At 38.6% G+C, this 19,223-nt stretch overlaps 1 protein-coding gene across 8 annotated transcripts in view; it reads left to right on the plus strand.

Annotated features, from left to right (window-relative positions):
* Positions 1-294: 294 nt before the first annotated feature.
* TSC1 (TSC complex subunit 1) overlaps positions 295-19,223 on the plus strand; it is a 47,397-nt gene continuing 28,468 nt past the window's right edge. For 2 of the 8 annotated variants that reach the window (XM_074210820.1, XM_074210827.1), the window contains exons 1-4: positions 506-594; positions 8,817-8,879; positions 18,063-18,249; positions 18,616-18,719. In XM_074210820.1, coding sequence (XP_074066921.1) covers positions 18,144-18,249; positions 18,616-18,719 — 210 coding nt within the window. In that variant the 5' untranslated portion in view covers positions 506-594; positions 8,817-8,879; positions 18,063-18,143. Of the gene's footprint in view, positions 350-498; positions 595-4,694; positions 8,305-8,816; positions 8,880-18,062; positions 18,250-18,615; positions 18,720-19,223 lie in introns of those variants that run through there. The other 6 variants (XM_074210822.1, XM_074210821.1, XM_074210823.1 and 3 more) reach the window with 6 other exon arrangements.

Raw genomic sequence — 19,223 nt, forward strand, 5'->3', positions numbered from 1 at the left:
GGGCCCCCCATTGCCTTCGGAGCGGGGTCCCCCCGGGTCTCCTCCGGGGCTCAGCACCAGGACAGACAGCGGGCGGCGCGGCCACCACCACGCCCGGCCCGCAGGAACGTGTTTATCTCTCCTCGGCGGCCCCCCCCCCCCGCGGAGGCTCGGTCACGTGACGCCACTCCCCCTCCTCCCGCCCCATTTCTCGTGGCTCCTCCCGCAGCGCCGGCGCTTCTTTCCGCCGCCTTCAAAGTCACAAGACTCTCCCGCGGCCGCCTCTCCGGATCCCTGCGCCGGGTCCCGCCCCCCCCGCACTTTATGCTCCCTCGTGAGTTTCCCCGTGACGCGCTTCCACGCCGCGCGGGTAGGTGGTCTTCACCCCCCCCCGCGGGAGGCGCGGCGCCCGGGGGCAGTCCCGCGGCAGACGGCCACGATCGGGGCGGGGGCGGGGATCAGCGGGCCGGGGACTCCTTTCCGCGGCGGAGGTCTCCGGGGCTTTCGCAGCGCGCTGCCGGGGAGGGGGAGGGGGCGCTGTACGTCCAAGATGGCGGCGCCCTGTGGGCCGGAGGAGCTGTGAGAGGTAAACAGCCGAGGGGGAGGCGGCGGCGGGTGAGTAGCGGGGCGTCGCTCCCCCCCCCGCGCGCCGGGGGTCCCGGGGCCTGGAGGGCCTGCCTGGGGGGGGCCCCGGCGGGAGGAGGGGGCGTCGGTGCTGGGGTGGGAGGGGGGCTTGCCGGCGGCCCCCTCCCTCTTTTCTCCCCCCCCCTCTCTTTTCCCTTCTCCGTGGGGGTCGGGCCCCGCGGGGGCTCCAGGAAGAGGGGGCGGACCCCGGGCCCCGCACCCCCAGGCCGGGCCGCGGAGGGGGCCTCGAGGGGACGGGCCTCCCCCTCCGCCCCACTTTGGGGGCTCGGGCCCCGGGGGGGGGGGGGAGCCGGGCTCCTGCCTCCGTAAGGAAAGGCCCGGGGCCCCGTGGAGGGGCCCGCGAGAGAATGAATGGAGGGAGGGGAGGCGCCCGGCCCGCCTCGGGGGGCGCGGTGCCCGGGGGGCGCGTGCGCGGGCCCAGCCTCAGCCCCCGGGCCTCCCCGCAGACGGGGAAACTGAGGCCCGAGGAGGCGTGGCTTGGCCCGCCAACCCGCGCTGACGTGCCCCTTGCAGCGACTGGGGGGCCGCCCACCCACGGGGGACCCCTCTCCGCCGGGGAGCGACGGGAGTCAGCCCATCTTTTGTCTCCTTCGGGAACCTTGACTTTGTTTCCTGAATCCAGCTCATTCATTCGCTCCTGCCTGCGCTCCCCTCCTTGTCATTTAGAGGAGATGTAGCTAAGCTTCTGGATTTCTTTTTCTTCTTTTTTTTTGGGGGGGGGCTTCTTGCCTGATAACCATCAAAAGCATAAAATGGCAATATCATGAACATTCTGTTATGTAAGTAGGGTTCTGGTGAGGTCTGGATGCCTCCTTTGACCTGTCTTGTAATATACATACTGGATCCCTCCCCTTAAGTTTTTTTTTTTATTTAGGTTTTTGCAAGGCAAATGGAGTTAAGTGGCTTGCCCAAGGCCACACGGCTAGGTAATTATTAAGTATCTGAGACTGGATTTGAACTCAGATATCCTCCTGCCTCCAGGGCTGGTGCTCTATCTACTGCGCCACCTAGCCGCCAAATTTTAAGTGTGGGAATTGTCCTGTCTCCCCCTTGTATTCTCATTGCCTTTCGGGTCACAGGCACTTTATACGTGTTTGTTGACTTGAATTCTAAAGAACTTAATGTAGCAAGAAAGTTATATTTATGTTAGGCTATTTTTGGCTCAGTAGGTGAGGACCCCCCCCCAAAAAAAATTTTTTCTCCAAAATAAAAGAAGCCTTTGTGTTAGACTTTGATAGCTAGTCAAGATATATAATTAGTAATAGATCAAGAATTTTAATCTGAGACGTTTTGTTTTTTGTAATCTTGGGATAAACTTGTAGTCTTGGAAATTCAAACACATCCTGGCTAAACGGAATTATAAATTTCAGGAGGCTGCACTAAACCCAGTCTACAGAGAACTCTTGATTTATGCAGTGAACACCTGTGATCCTTAAATTGAACATCCCTAAATAATCCCTGAATATGCAAATGTATAAACTGATGTGGGACTGTGTAGGGAAATCTACTTTTAACAGTCATGCATCAGGCAAATGAGGCTACTCAACACTGAAACATTCTCTGCTATTGCCCTGGGGAGCTACAGAATCTTCTTATAACCACCTGATGTAAGCTTAAGGGGTATTTATAGTAGATATAAATGGAAAATACCACCTTCTCCTTACCTACTAAAGTTAATATCTTTTCCAAAACACAAAACAGCTATAGTATATCATTTCTAAGAAGGCAGGTGATGTCAGTTTTTTTGTTTCAATGCATTTCTTGGTGACATGAAGCACATAGTTTGTTTTTAAACCCTTAGAATGCCTTTGTCAGCTTCCTTAACCTGTTCATTCTAGAGTTGAGAACCTATAAACTGTCTCATCATGTGAATCATTGAACTTTCACTGACATATCAGAACAGAGTTCTGGTGTATTTTGGTGTAGTGGTTATGGAATGTGTTAGTAGGAAGGACCCCGATCCTTGAATGTCTCATTTATACAGTGATTGCAGTGAATTTGTGACTAGTAAGCACACAATTTCATCAGTATATCAGAGCAAATAATAACTACAAGCAGACCCATGACTTCTTTTTTAGTTTGTATTTGCCTTCCATTTATTAGGATAATCTTTATAGCACTTGGATGTAGATATGCAAGAAATCTTCCTATCATTTTCATTCAGCAAACAGGGTTTAGTTTTTTTTTTTAATTTATCTTAAACTGATTGCTATAGGAACTCTAACACTATCTCAGACTCCTAGGAAACTGCCAAGGTACAAATATACCCTTGCCACAGTGGACTTACAGCTATTGAATATTCTTATTGTTTTATCTTAAGCATATGTACCCCAAAAAGTTTTAATTCAATGGCATACTGAAAACCTTGCAATGAAATAAACAGTTTTTCCTTGAAACTTATGAGCTTTATGATCTTGTCAAGTCACCTAACCTTTCCTGGTCTGATCTTTAAAGTAAGACTGATGGACACATTATTTTTGGTGGTTGGTGATCTTAGTGTTTCCTCCTCCCCCCAACACTCTATCTCCTGGCTCCCCCTCATGCCTGACACATTCTTCCTGCTCCTAGCCTGATTTCCCAGGCTTCTTTCAAAACTTAGCTCCAGTCCTACCTACTTTAAGAAGCCTTTTTTCCCCCCACCCCAATCTTCTTTTCTCTAAGTTCCTCCAGTTTATCTTGTCTATATGGACACAGTGATTTACATACTGTCCCCACTATTATACTGTGAACTCTTGGGCAGCAGAAACTGTTTTGTTTTGTATCCTAAGTACATTGCATGACATGTAGAAAGTGCTTAATAAATGCTTTTTGACTTTGAAGAAGTCCCAGATTTGTGACTTGCCTCAGCAAAGGGCTAAAGGCTTTAGAACAGAGCAATCTAGACTTTACTTTTGAGTGATGTTTTAATACATTTCACAGCCTAGAAAATTTCACTGCTCTGAACCTCTGTAAAATATTATTACTCAAACCTTTTTCTCTCACTAATTTATGAATTCCTTATAGTCCTTAGTTTTTATTTTACTTTATTATATATTATTTTTATACATTTTATTATATATAACCCCTTTTTAAGGAATCGGTTATTGTTTGTTTTTTCCATTGGAATTGGAAATATGGTTATATGTGGTGGGTATTTAGTTTCTTTTTTTCATACTTCAGTTCTCATAAGTTATTACAATGCAGTTTTCTTAAATCTGAATTCAAGAGTCATCAGAAGTCATCTCATCTTCCTAAGATTTCTGATTAGCTGTGCCTTTTACAACATCTCCTGATTGCTTTTGCTTGAATACCTTAAATAATAGAAACCATTTTTCTATTGTCAGGAAATTTATCTCTTATCAAAAAAAAATCTGCCTTCCTGTGACTTTTCCCCTTCTCCTTACTCCCAGATACAGTTGTTCTTCGTTCTAATTTCTGAGAACAATCAAAAGAAATCAGTCCTGATCCTTTTTTTGTTTCTTTTTTTCAAATGCTTGAAGAAAGCAGTCATCTTCTAGGCTAAACATTCCTAAGTTCTTTAACATATCCCCATATGGGATGTGAGATTTTGAGTCCCCTCATTAGGTTTCTAGAATGGGCCAAATTGTAGCCCAGGAGATTTGCTTAGACAGAAGTATATGACTTTCATTTTATACTAAATAACACAGAGGCAAAAATGAACAATTATAGAGGCTTCCACTTAAATTGGCCTGAAAACAGTCTAATCTTAAACAATGTTATAATTGCCAGTTTCTCTGTTAGTTTTAACATGTTGATTTATTTCCGGTAATAAGTGATAAGTTTATTTTTCTAAATCTCTGGACAGAATCTAGATGCTATTGAGTTAGTAGTCATTTCCAGTGGTCAATAAAAATTCAAAAATCTTGTCCTTTACTCATGTAATCCTGTCTTTTGTTGTGTAGGGGCTTCAGTGTCAATAAAGGGCAGAAGAGGGAGTCATAAAGTAAAGAGTGCTTCTGTGTCAGCCAAGTGAGGAAGGCATTTGTTATTACACTTCCACATTCTCCTATTAAAGACATAACTCGGATACATGCCAGGCATGATAGTTATTCAGACCCATTGGTAAGAGCCTTATAAAGCAAAAAGAATGAAGTATTTTAGCAATGAGATACATTTTGGAGGTTCAATTGTGACATATGGTATGAGAAGATGAAAGATAAATAGCAGCAAGTTTAGGGAAAATAATATGTTCAGGCAAATTGTAATAATCTATCCCTACCTGCTTTGACTTCAGCTGTTCATACAGTGTAATGGTAAAGATACAGAAGTGTATTCATGTTGAATTATTATAGGCATTTAGAAGTAAATGTTTCTAATACTATAGATTAATGAAGCAAGGATACTTTGTACCCCTAATGCATCTTTTTATTAATAATTTCTAGATATATTACTTTTTTAAATTGGCAAACTCTAATAAGCATAAATTAATTTCTTGAATGACTAGCAGACTGGAAAGTCCCCAATTGGTTTGTAACTGGCAGCTTTCTTTTAAAGATGCTTCTATGGACCATCAAAACTAAACCATTTTATTTAAGCCCCAAGACTCAAAGATTAATTCACTCTTCCCTGGCAGTTAAATTTTTGGTTTTGCACCTGATTTTTAAACAAGTGCCATTTGAAAGTCATATTTTTAAGGATGAAGATCTCTTGGGTGTTTGCCTTTTAAAAATAGGATCTGTTTCATAGCTTCTAAATAATTGTCAAACTTTACAGTACATGACGGAAACCAATCCATTTTTGTTGTATTTGAATGTTGCAGATTTATAAAATACTGAGTTTCTTCTTAAACCACAATGCAAGTATTTATCTTAACATTTCCAATATCTTACTTTCACTCTTTTTCTTTAATGATCATTAATCTTGGCACCCTTGGCACTTCCCTAGCATATGTTCAACATGCTGATGAAAGGAAAAGTTACATTTCTGATCCTGTGGAAAATAATATAATATCTACAGGTTCTCTTATTTATGACTCAGAGGACAAATGCTAAATAACTTCTCAAATTTCCTACCTAGTTGCGGGGTGGGGTTGGGAGAGGGAAGAGATAAGAAGAAAGGGGTGAAGTATTCTTGCTAGCAAACTGTCAGAATGTGACAATACTGAGTAATACTATTGCTAAAATTGGTGAGGTTCTGCCCCTTGAGACAGTTGTTTGGAATGAATTTCTGAGTTCATAAGATAAGGAGCAAAGCTGTATCTGATTACTGGGCCAAAATGGCATGTTATACTGTTGAACCCAGAAACTGGCAACTTGGAGCTCTCTACTGCCCCTGTTAATGTGACCTTGGAAGGTACTACAGCTGAAGAAACAACAACACATGACACAAACTTTGGCAGATTTATCCAACAGCTGTTTTATTCTCTGGCGAGTAGTATTCTCTTTTTTCCTTCTTCTCTTTTTCCTAGATCATTGAATGCTATTCAAGACCCTTGGTTTCATAGGGAATATATTCAGAGCAAATAATAGCTTATGCCTTTGCTTTTTATTTTCCTAAAGAAATATTAGGAAACTTTATATACACTGCAACATACTGATTACCATAGCATATCCAAATATGCTTGACCTTTAATAGAAGTAATAATATAATACTTTATTTATATTTCTCCTCAGCAAGATAGGAAGAAACATGGTTTTGGGGAAGAATAAAGTTAATATCTGTAACTTGCATTTTTATTTGTAAAACCATTTCCAGACTATCTTATAATACTTAACTTTGTCAGATATCTCTTTTTTAGGAAACAAAAACTTTCTTCCCTAAATTCTAAGAATTCCAAGTCAGTATTTCCACATAAAACACTTTTGAACCAGCAAATGATAACTGATAGGTTCAAATTCATAGCTATTACTTAACTTATGCAATTGAAAAATAACTTTTCATGGGTAAAGATGTAGGAAAAAACTTTACAGGTTCATACCACCAGTTAGGTGTGGTGGTACATGCCTATATTCCCTAGTACTAGGGGAAGCTGAGGTTGATGGAACATGAGCTCAGAGTTTTGAACTGTATTTCCAGCCTATACTAAATAGGGAAACCCAGGCTCTTTCTCCCCTCAAAAAGATCATACTGTGGTAATATATGAATAAATAACTTACCTTAGAATTTGTAACTAATGTATTTAGATATGAAAACAATCTATTCATAAACTCCAGAAATGAAATTCAAATGAGGCTGCTTTGAAACTAGAGAATTTGTTAATTCTTCCCCAATCCATCCCCCCCATAGTAATTTGCTTACCTCTCACTTATTATAGCTTCACATTATAAATTCTTCTAACACACTAGCTTCTGAAGGCACAGACAGTATATTGGGTTTTGTTGTTGTTTTTATCCCTTAAGACTTACCTTGGTTCCTTGCATGTATTAGGCACTTAATAATGAGTTCAGGGGTTCTTAACCTGGGGGGGGGGTTCATGAATTTTTTCTTTATTTAAAACTATTTCATTTTAATTTACTTTTATAATCTATAAATATTTCCTTTTATGCTTTAAAAAATATTGAGAATGAGTTCATAGGCTTTGCCAAATTTCTAAAGAGATTTATGACACAGAAAAGGTTAAGAACCCCTGAAATTGTTTTACTGTTGAAGTAAATTTCTTGAATTCACCAATTCAACAAATTGAGTGCTTATTATAGAAAAGACGCTATGCTACTTACCATGAGGGATTTAAAGAGACTTAGTCTTGTAGAGGAGAATAAGGCAATGATTATTTTACAGAGTATATAATATGAATGGGCAGGTAAGTGCAATAAGAAAAGGGATATAGAAATTAAGAGGAAGAAGAGATTGCTGGAAGGGAGAAAATAAAGAAAAACTTTGGATAGCAAAGGCATTTGAGTTAAGCCTTGAAATGTAGGTAAAGGTTGGGATATAAAGAATATTTTTAGGTAGAGGAAACCATATTAACAGTCAAGCAAGGGTAGGATGAATTGATAGTGGTGAAAAGTCCACTTGGAAGGTTTTCAGAGAAGACATGGATAAGATTGTAGGAGACAAAACTGGAAAAGATTTGGGTGTGGTATTTGAATGTTCATAACTTTATCCTTCTGTTGCTATGTTTTTTTTAAGTTGATAATATAGCCTGAGATTAATAGAAATAGGGAGCCTATATGACTCACTAGACTAAGCAGTTGACTAAGCTTCTTAATAGACTCGAGGTCTTGTATGCTAATCCCAGTTATCCACTTGGTTGAATGACTTGGGATGGAAGCTACTTTTATACAAATGTTTGTCTACCCTACCGAAATGGACCTGCCTTATAGCATTGTAGAACAACTTATGTAAATCAGCTAGTAATAGAGAATTATTATTTTGGGTGCTCAAAAATGTCTGCGCAACTTTAGTATGCAATCTTTCCCTATCAACTGGATCAATAAATTTAAATTGGTTAAAGATCTCCAGCCAATTTAATTTTGACCAAGATAGACTAGTCTTCAAGACTTAATTACTATTTAAATATAGGATATCATTCATAGAGCCCCATTTCCAGTGATTCATTCACATTAAATAAATATATACCAAGTAAGCTTTTGCCCTTCTGCTTCATAGGCTATTTTTGTCCTCCTTGAACTTGCCTTAGGATACCTGCATTACAGTTTGGTGGGTATAGTGTCCTAAAGTCCTCCCTCTTCACTGTGCCAGACATCAGAAGTGAGAGTCCCTCAGGGCTTAACTCATTGGGTAAGTGGTGAGATGGGGGAGAAGAGGAGGGGAGAGAAGACAAATCGGTAATGTGACATGAGAGGCCAAGAAGTTAATATCTTAGTCTACTCTAGTGGTAATAAAATCTAGATCAAAGGAAACATAGGGTCTAGCATGCTCTTAATTATAGATAAGACAGTATTTTGAAATTGTTAACAATTTAGGCTGCCATATTTTAAGAAGATCTAGATCTTGTCCATAGATTACCAGACAGCATTGAAAACTCTGGAAAATATTTCAGGTGATGAATGGTTGCAGGAACTTGGGATATTTAGCCCAGAGAAGAGGAAACTGGGGCAAGGAGGAGGGTGGGCACAATCATTGGTTTCCATTGTTTAGAAGGCTGTCATTGGCAGAAAGGTTAGACTTGAGTAGATAGATGACTTCTAAGGTCCCTTCCAGCTCTTATATTCTGTGAACATATTTTACTATAAGATTAGTGTTTATACTTATCTAGTGTTTTTTGTTGTTGTTGTTGTTTTCTTTTTTAGAGATCATGAAAGACACCAGGTTGACAGCACTGGAAACTGAAGTACTAATTGTCCATAGAACAGGTAGAGCATAATCTCTTGTGGTTTATCATTCTCATTTGGGGTGAATGGGGAGCAAAATCCTTAATATCAGTTTTGACTCAGTTCCCCCAATATAGGGGAGTATGTTTGACATTTTAGACATTACCTTTATAGAGAATATTATAGTCTTAATGATCTTATATTTGTCTTATTGTTTTGCTGACCATTTCAACAAAGGTATCATCTGTAACAGAAGAGTTTGTACGTATTTTGAGAAGTTGAGAATGAAGTTATATTTAATGTGAATTTTTATGTTGGTAAATGGCTACTTACTATAAGTCATCCAGTAATGTTAATGCTGTGACATTTATTACCTTGTGTCCTAAACTCAGGTGGATTGTGACAAACCTATGAGGTAATAAACCTGATATTTTTACCCTAGTAATTTCTGTACTTTATGTGGATTTTGTAAGAAAAACACTGGGACAGTGAAAAGAACTCTGCATTTTGAGTCAGAGGACAGGAATTCAAATCCCATTTCTCAGTTACTTGTTAGACCTTTCTAGACCTCGGTTTCCTTATCTATAAATTGATGAGGTTAGACATGATGACTTCTGAGGTCTCTTCCAGCATTAAATTTGTGATCCTGTGAAAATCTTTGTTGTTGAGTCTTTTTCAGTCATGTTGAACTTGTTGTGACTTCATTTGGGATTTTCTTGGTAAAGATTCTGGGTAGTTTGCAATTTCCTTCTCTAGCTCATTTTACAGATGAGGAAACTGAGATAAATAATGTTAAGTAATTTGCCCAGGATCATACAGCTAGTCTGTGACTGAGACCAGATTTGAACCCAGGAAGCTGAGTCTTCAGACCTGGCACTCTATCTGCTCTGACACCTAGCAGCCTCCTGTGAAAATAGGTGGAAGTATTTTTCTTTTTGTCAGACAGAGAAATTTCTGTGAGTTTTATTATTTCCACATTCAAATCTCTTGTTTTTCTGTGCTTTGAAAAAGGACTGCAAAGTGGCTGCAAAGTGCATTTTATAATTGTAGAGAGACTAAAATCTGAATCACTTTAGTCTCTCATTGAAGGGAGTGAAGGGAGAGCTCACAACAACAAAATCACAAATTTTTTAAGTAATAAGAATGCTAGGCATTATGTCTGAAGATTCTGAAGGTGACAGGTAGCTAATTTAAAACTCAAATCTAATTTTCCATTTGATTTACAAAGAGCATTTGGCCCAAAGACTTTAATTCTTTTGGGATGGGTAAAATCAGATTTTTTAGAAAAGGAATGGAAAAGTACAAAAAGCAAATACAGTAACAAATTCAGTATTTGGATACCAACTAATGTATATGTAGTTTGTGTTTAATACCACAGGGACGGGTTTATGAAAAATACAGTTCCAATCCTTTGATTTATCATCTATTTACAAGATACATACATACATACACACACACACACACACACACACACACGTACAAAGTTAGATGGTTGTAAATGGAGAATTGAGACAGTTAAGTGTTATAAAAGTGTAAAATGGTTGTGATGTAGGGAAAAGAGGTTTTGAGAATGAAATGAAAAAAGGATATATTTAAAATAACAATAGTAATAACTAATGTTTATATAATGTTTTAAGGCTTGCAGAGAGGATTATATTTAAAATAAAGCTTTAAAATTTACAGAGCACTTTACAAATAACCCTTTTCATTAAATTTTTTAAAAATTTAATTTTTAATCAGAAAGTTGCCATCATATAGTTAACCTACACTTTACTTTTAAACCTGACTATTGATCTCTCAGGGACAAAAACGAACAGTTTGGAAGTAATTAAGTGACCTAAAAATCTTGATAGTCAGCCATAGGAGTTGAGTGCTTATCTTTTTAGAACTGGTTTAAACATTACACTTAAGCAGAACTTCTATACTCCTTTTAATTTACCTTCTTTCTTTGTTTCTTCTAGTCCAAATTGTATACAAGGGGCAACAGTAATTGTGTTTTTTATTGTTTAGTACAATGAAAATCAGCCAAATATCCTTGTTATTTTTATATATACAAGTGTTAGATGGGGCTCAGTGTTAGATAATGCACATGATCTTCACATCTTTTTTACTTAAAAATAAGGCTTAAAAATAAGACCTAAACCTAAGTGCAAGAGACTTGTTCCTTAGATAGTGTGAATATGTAGTAGATGGGGGCTACTTGAGCTAAACAGAATGCTAATCAAATGAACTAACTTCAGAAATAATAATGCAGAATTATCAGATTTTCTGAATCACTTACCTGCAACTTTGACTACTCTTTTAAGGTATACCTAAATACCTAGCACTCTGTACACTTACCATTTGGTGATAATGAATTCAGATGCCAACATTACTGACTAGAACAGAAAACCTGAAAGTAGGTCTTTTGGCTTCTATCTCCAAGTTGGTATTCTCAAATAACTGAGGGAGGTTTTATTGATCTAAGTGAATATTTCATATTCATGTACTGCATGAATATACACATATTTCTTTTTTTTCTATTGAATATTTTTTCATTTATTTTCATGAAAGCTATTTTGTTTTCTTGTTGGATTTCATGATGAAAGCATAATTTACTACATGAAATAAGTTGAGTAACTTACTATTTTTTTAATTTATTTTTTTATTCTCATTTTGTACAAATGTTTTTTTTTACATTAATAAAATATTCTTGTTTACAAGTAAACAAAATACCCCTCCCTCCATGAATATAGATAGACTTGCTTGGGTGAAAAAAGTAAAGGGGAGAGAAAAAAATTTAAAAAATAAAAAATAATAGTAATAATTGTAGGTATGGCCAGGTGGTGCAATGGACGAAGCACCAGCCATGGAGCCACGAGCACCCGAGTCCATATCCAGCCTCATACACCCAACAATCACCCAGCCATGTGACATGCAAGCCACCCAATCCCCACTGCCCTGCAAAAACCAAAAAGAAGGGAAAAAAAGACCCAAAATAAAATAAAATAGTAATAATAGTAGGGGTGGCTGGGTGGCAGACAGAGCATTGGCCCTTGAGCCAGGAGCACCTGGGTCCGAATCCGGCCCCAGACACCCAAAGATCACCCTGCTATGTGGCCCCAGGCAGGCCACCCAGCCCCACTTGCCCTGCACCCTCCCCCAAATAATAATAACAAAAAATGTGCTTCAGTCTTTGTTTCAACACCAACAACTCTGTCCTGGGTAGATCACATTCTTTATGATAAGTCCATCACAAAAGTTACTTCCATATTTTTCCAATGTTGCCATTGCTGATCGCAACTCCCTTCTTTCTTATTTCTCCACTACCATGTACATATTTTCTCTCTCCTTTCACTCTGACTCTGCTGTAGGGTAGCTGAGTGGTGCAGCAGACAGATCCCTGGTCCTAGGGCCAAGAAGCCCTGAGCCCCCATACCATACCTTGGGCCCAGAATCCACCTGGCCCTATGGTCCTGGGCAGGCCTTCCAATCCCAGCCCCTTGCATGAAGTAAAAAAGAAAATATGTTCTATCTGACCACTCTCCCCCCATGGTCCATCCTCTCCTCCTTTATTCACATCCCCACCCCTTCCCCCCTGCTCCCCCCTCCTTCTTACTCCAGATGTCTATACCCCATTGAGTATATTTGCTGTTTCCTCTCCTAGCCATCTCTGATGAGAGCAAAGGTTCCCTCATTCCCCCTTGCCTCCCCCCTTCCATATCACTACAATAGCTCATTGTAATAAAAAAAAATCTCATTATGTGAAATATCTTGGACTATTCCCCCTCTCCTTTTTCTTTCTCCCATTCCATTTCCCTTTTTTTTCCCTATTGACTCCATTTTTACACCATATTTTATCTTCAAATTCAGCTTTCTCCTGTGCTTCAACTATAAAAACTCCCTCTACCTGCTCTATTAACTGAGATGGTTCATATGAATATTATCAGTATCATTTTTCTATACATGCAGTTCATCCTCATTAAGTTCCTCATATTTCCCCCCTCTCCTCCAATCTCCATGCTTCACCTGAGTCGTGTATCTGAAGATCAAACCTTCTGTTCAGCTCTGGCCATTCCAAAAGGAACATTTGAAATTCCCCTGGTTCATTGAAAGTCTATCTTTTTCCCTGGAAGAGGACATTCAGCCTTGCTTGGGTAGTTCATTCTTGGCTGCATTCTAAGCTCTTTTGCCTTCCGGTATATTATATTCCAAGCCCTACGAGCTTCCAGTGTAGCTGCTGCTAAGTCCTGTGTGATCCTGACTGCAGCTCCACGATATTTGAACTGTGTCCTTCTGGCTGCTTGTAATATTTTCTCTTTGACTTGGGAGTTCTGGAACTTGGCTATAATATTCCTAGGGGTTGTTTTTTGGGGATCTCTTTCTCTGGGGGATTGGTGGGTTCTCTCCATTTCTATTTTGCCCTCTGCTTCTAGAATATCAGGGCAATTTTCCTGTAGTAATTCTTTGAAAATGGATGTCAAGGCTCTTTTCCTGATCATGACTTTCAGGTATTCCAATAACTTTTAAATTATCTTTCCTAAGTCTGTTTTCCATATCAGTTGTTTTTTCAATGAGATATTTCACATTTTCTTCTAATTTTTCATTTTTTTGGTTTTGAAGTATTGATTCCTGATTTCTGGTAAATTCATCAATCTCCCTCTGTTCTATTCTTTGTCTGAAGGATTTGTTCTCCTCAGAGAGTTTTCTTATCTCTTTTTGCATCTGGCCAATTTTGCTTTTTAAAGCATTCTTCTCCTCAATAACTTTTTGAACTGTTTTATCCATTTGACCTAAGCTGTTTTTTAGCATGCTATTTTCTTCAGCATTTTTTTGGATTTCCTTGACTAAGCTGCTGACTTCATTTTCATGTTTTTCCTGCATCTCTCTCCTTTCTTTTCCCAGTTTTTCTTCCAACTCCCTCATTTGATTTTCAAAGTCTTTTTTTGAGCTCTGTCATAGCCTGAGCCCAATTTCTCTTTTTCTTGGAGTCTTTAGATGCAGGAGCTTGTGCTTCCTCATCTTCAGACTGAGTATTTTGATCCTTCTTGGGCTCATTTGCAAAATATTTCTCAATGGTCTTCCTCTTGTTTCTTTGCTTGTTCATTTTCCCAGCCTGGGCCTGGTTTTGGGGTGCTTCCTGACCTTTTGGGACACTCCCACAAGGGTCTCAGTGTGTGAGTCTCTGTCCTCCCTCCTGGTCTGTGAATGACCATAAGCGCCCCCCTCTGCCACGGGGCCGAGGTGGGGGGGCCACTGTTGTTCTATGGGGGGGCCTAGACTGGGATCAGGATCTGAATGTGGTCAGAGCCCCAGAGTCCTGTCCCGGGCAGAGGACAGAGCTCTGCAGTCTCTCTCTCTTCACTCCCCTCCCTCAGCTCAATGGGCTCATGCCCTGGGGGCTCCTGCTTACTGGCTCCCCCTGCTTCAGTTTCCAGGTCTGGGCTGCCAAAAGACCAACCTGCTTGCTGTGTGCCCTGAGGGCTGGGCTCCACGTGCTCGCTCTGGCAGAGGTCCCCAGCTGTTCCCCCACTTTGTGCCGGGTGTTCCCCGGCGTGCAGCTCTGGAGACTTCCCCGCTGCTGTGAACCAAGGCTCCCAGCGCCCTGGGGCTGCCTCCGGGAGGCTGAAGTTCTTTTGCTCTGGTGGGCCACCCCTCCAACCCCGGGGACCAGAGCCTTTCTGCTCTTTTCCAGGTCACCTTGAGTAGGAGAACTGCCTCACTGGGTCCCTTTGTGGGTTCTGTCTCTCGAAAGTTTAGTTTAAGTCCTTAGCTTATGAGTTTTTATCAGAGAGCTCCTAAGACTCAATCCCTTCATGTCACCATCTTGGCCCCGCCCTCTACACATATTTCTTGATTTATTGTTTAGTTATTCTTTTGAACTAAACAGTATCTTCTAATTCCTTGATTATATGTATTTAAGAGACTGGTTAGTATATTACTGTATTTGTATAAAAGACTTGAGAATCTTTTAACCTTGGAATTAAATGAATAATTTAAAAAATCTTGATCATACTTGTCATATTAGCTCTTTTTTTATCTCTAAGACTAGGGTATACTTTATAGCTATGAGAGAGGATTTATTAAAATATAATATTGAAAGTACTTGATTTCCAAAGGTACAAATATTGTTATCAAAATGAATATTTATTTTTTGTGGGGTTTAATGGGATGGGCATTCTGTTTAAGAGTCAAAAAATCTTCCATTTCCTGCTCTGTTTCTTCTGTAATTGGATCTCACTTCCCTCATTTGTGAAGTAAAAGTTTGGACTATATGACCTGTAAGGTCCCTTTCAGTTATGAAATCTTTCAAATCTATAGTCATCAGGTTTTAAATTTAGAGTCCTTAAAATTCCAGACTTCTTTTGTGTAAACTGTGAATCTCAGATTCTTGTGTGACCAGGGGCATTTACCAGTCAACTTTTTGAAATACTGTATGTTTTTGACTTCACAGTAAAATTCAGTTTATTTTTATACAAGTTTTTATTTTTAAACAGGAAAAAAAATTAACCTTTTTTCCCTTGGTTTCTGTACTCTGGGTGTATTTTGGATTTAGATTTTATTGGTTGGCTTTGTTTACTTTATTGAAGTGCTCAGCAGATGTTCTGCTTTTAAAGTTAGTATTGAAGCATACAGAATTGGGATCAAAACTAGAAAAAGGTATTTTTTTTAAGGGATTCAGTAATGTAAATCCTTGTTTACAGTACTTGGAAATGTAGATTCATAAAGGGTTAGATATTTATACTTTGAAAAACTGGAAAAATTAGGATAATCTTTTAATTTAGTTATGTATTGGGCTTAGATAGCAGATTAGATGCCTAGTTTGATTATTTGACATTCTTAAGCTTCATTTCTAAAAATTTTATGTCTAAATATCAGTAAATTTTGAACCATCACTTTATTTTCAGGTGACTGTTATATGGCCAGCATTTGCTTTCTCCTTTCAGTGCCATCATGATTTCTCTATGCCATAGGAATAGACAGTCTTATAAATGCTGTTCCCTCAAAACTTAATGTTATGGCAATGGATGAGTTTCTTGTTTCTTTTTTGGGTAATTCTCAGGATTATTTTCCAGTTCTATGTTTTCTTAATTTACTGGTATTTATATACATTGACTTGTTTAGTACTATCATTTGACTTAATTTTGTATTGTAATTCTTTAGTTCTTAAATTAGACTTGAGGGCTTCTTTTTTATATGTTAAAGGAAATACTGTCAGTTTTGTTCTTCTGAATATATTCAATTCTAAAAGCACAGAGAAATACCATCAAAACTTCAAACAAAGATGTCAAGCATCCAGTTATCTTACCTACTACTATAGTCAAGGCTAACTGAATTGGAATATCTATCTTATTTCTAAGTTTGTAAATTTTTTAAAAAGTAGAAACTGACTTTTTCCTGATTTACCCAAATACTTGTGGTGAAAGCAGAAATAAGTTCTCATTTCAAAATTTTCTAGATAACTTGAATATTCAAGATTTTTTTCCTTGGCTCCTGAATTATGGCAGTTTTTTCCAAGTCTTCAATGTAACATTGCAGAATAGAAATACGTGACCTAGAAGCTATGTAAATTTTTTTTAAAGTTTTTTGCAAGGCAAACGGGGCTTTATCCACTGTGCCACCTAGCCTTTAAATTCTTAAGCAAAACATCTTGTGACAACCCTGAGTTTGGTCCTCTGAATCAGCAGTTTAGAAGTCAGAAAGTCAATTAAAATACTAAGCTGTATTTCGATATGGAAAGAAACTTAACAAAATTGATGAGTCCACCTAGAAACAGTGATCATAAAGTCATGTCACAACTCAAATTATGTCAAACAGTCAGGAGTCAGTTGCAGAAATAGTTCTAAAAAAGTAATAACTTATAAATGGAGTAAAAGATTTACATAGCTTCAGGGTGGCTAGGTGGCGCAGTGGATAAAGCACCGGCCCTGGAGTCAGGAGTACCTGGGTTCAAATCCAGTCTCAGACACTTAATAATTACCTAGCTGTGTGGCCTTGGGCAAGCCACTTAACCCCATTTGCCTTGCAAAAACCTAAAAAAGAAAAAGAATTTTAAAAAGTTAGACTCTTGGATTAGGTATTATTTCATTGCAGTCAATTACGACTTTTAAAACTTAATGTTAATTTGAAATGCTGTTGATGTTGAGAAAGCATGTTAATGTTTTAGCCATTTACTCTTGGCTTAATCAAGGAATTATTGCAATAGGGTGGTTGTATTTTTATTATTAATATTTATCAGTAGAAGAATAATTGGTACCAGACAACATTAAAGATTAAGATGGGCAGGTATGATTATAGATGTTTCTTTTATATTCTTTTTTCTTTTTTTGGCTAGGCAATGGAGTGGCTTGCCCAAGGCCACACAGCTAGGTAATTATTAAGTGTCTGAAGCCGGATTTGAACTCAGGTACTCCTGACTCCAGGGCTGGTGCTGGAGCCACCTAGCCACCCCAGATTATAAATGTTTCTAATGACTCCTATATTATGTTCCTTTTAATGTGCTCTGCCTTTGATGAGGTGTGAACTTTGAGATATGTCTACCTTTTTGACTTGTTTCCTTTGGAGCAAATGTGTTTTGAGATGACTGAAATTAAGGGAGTGCAATGTTAGGTATAAAAGGATGAGTAGATTCAGTTAATCTGAGACTGTGGACTCAGTAGCATTAGTGATCTACCCAACAGGAACCCAAATGCTTGTACAAATGCTGAAATAGATGTTAAAGGAAAATCTGTTGTTCAGTTTTTCAATGGTGTCAGACTCTTTATTGACCCTATTTTGGGTTTTCTTGGCAAAGATACTACAGTTATTTACCATTTCCTTCTCCAGCTCATTTACAAATGAAAAAAATGAAGCAAACAGAGTTAAGTAATTTACCTCTGGTTACACAGCTAGTATGTGTCTGGCTAGATTGTACTCAGAAAATGTCTTCTAACTAGACTCATGCTCTATCCATTCTGCCACTTAGCTCCTCAAGGAAACACCTGGCCATTTGTAAATTTGTCATCAATAGCTTACTATCCTAACACTGGTGATCTTTTTCTTATTTCATTATTAGAACTGATATTTCATCAAAAAACTGACAATAATGAAACCATATAGGCCCTAGTGTCATGATTATCAATAATTTTTCTTCTTTCCTATTTAACATAAGCTCAAGTTTTATGTTTCAGCAGTCATTTGGAAATGAGAAGCTAGTGGGCATTGGAACCATTAATATGAGCATACTTTTCTCTTTTTTTTCCTCAGTCTGGTAGGGGCACAAATGAAGAACCTGTGGAAATTTTAATGTTTGTACCAAGAGTAGCATGAGCACATACATATAAGATAATGGCACAGCAAGCAAATATTAGTGAGCTCCTCTCCATGCTGGATTCCTCGACTCTGGGTGTGTTAGATGACATAACAACTGTCTTTAAAGAGAACCTCAATTCTGGTAAGTAGCCAGTTTGTTTGTACTGGTAAATAGTATTTGTTTTTTCCCCAAACTCATGCCTTAGTGCCAATTCAAAGATCTTTATGGATTCAGAATTCATGACTTGGATGGGGCCAAACAATTTAATCAAGTCAGAGTTTAAAAAACATCAACAACAACAACTAGAAATTGGTTGGGTTTAAATGATCTGAATTGAAGTAGCATAAATTTCCACACAGTTCTGTATGATAATTTGCCACAAAGTTATTCATAAAACTTAAATACAGAATTAAGCTTATTTCATATTGGTGGGAAGAAAAGATAGTGAGGTATATTTGAAATATTTAAGAAAGAAAGCCATATTTAAACTTATTTCCATTTATTTAGACCGTGGTCCTATGCTTGTAAACACTCTGGTGGATTATTATCTGGAAACCAATTCTCAACAGGTATTGCGCATCCTGACTTCGTTGCAAGAGCCTCATGATAAGGTAACCTATTGATAACTCATGGTAGAAATTATATTTTTTAGGTGGCACAGTTGACGAAGTGCTGGACCTGTAGTCAGGAAGACCTGAATTCAGATCCAGCCTCTGATGCTTACCAGTTGTGTGACCCTGGGCAAGTCACTTAACCTCTGTTTACCTCAACTGTAAAATAGAGGTGATAATAATAGAATCTACCTTCCTGGGTTGTTGTGAAGATCAAATGGGATAATAATAGAAAAGTGCCTTAGCACAGGGCCTGCCATGTAATAGGTGCTATATAAATGTTTACTGTTTTTAATATTCTTACCTTCAGTACGTTAAATATTTCATATTTGACTTATCACAGGTGAACTTATGATTAATATAACTGCATGTAGGAATATCTTTATAATGCAAATTAATCAAAAATTATCTAAAAGCACTAAAGACTTTTCTATTTGGAGGAATCTCAATGATTCTTTTGTAAAGAATAAATCATATCTTAAATTTCCTGTTTCTAAGTTCAGA

The sequence above is a fragment of the Macrotis lagotis genome, chromosome 1, assembly GCF_037893015.1.
Source record: "Macrotis lagotis isolate mMagLag1 chromosome 1, bilby.v1.9.chrom.fasta, whole genome shotgun sequence".
Taxonomy (NCBI): Eukaryota; Metazoa; Chordata; class Mammalia; order Peramelemorphia; family Peramelidae; genus Macrotis; species Macrotis lagotis.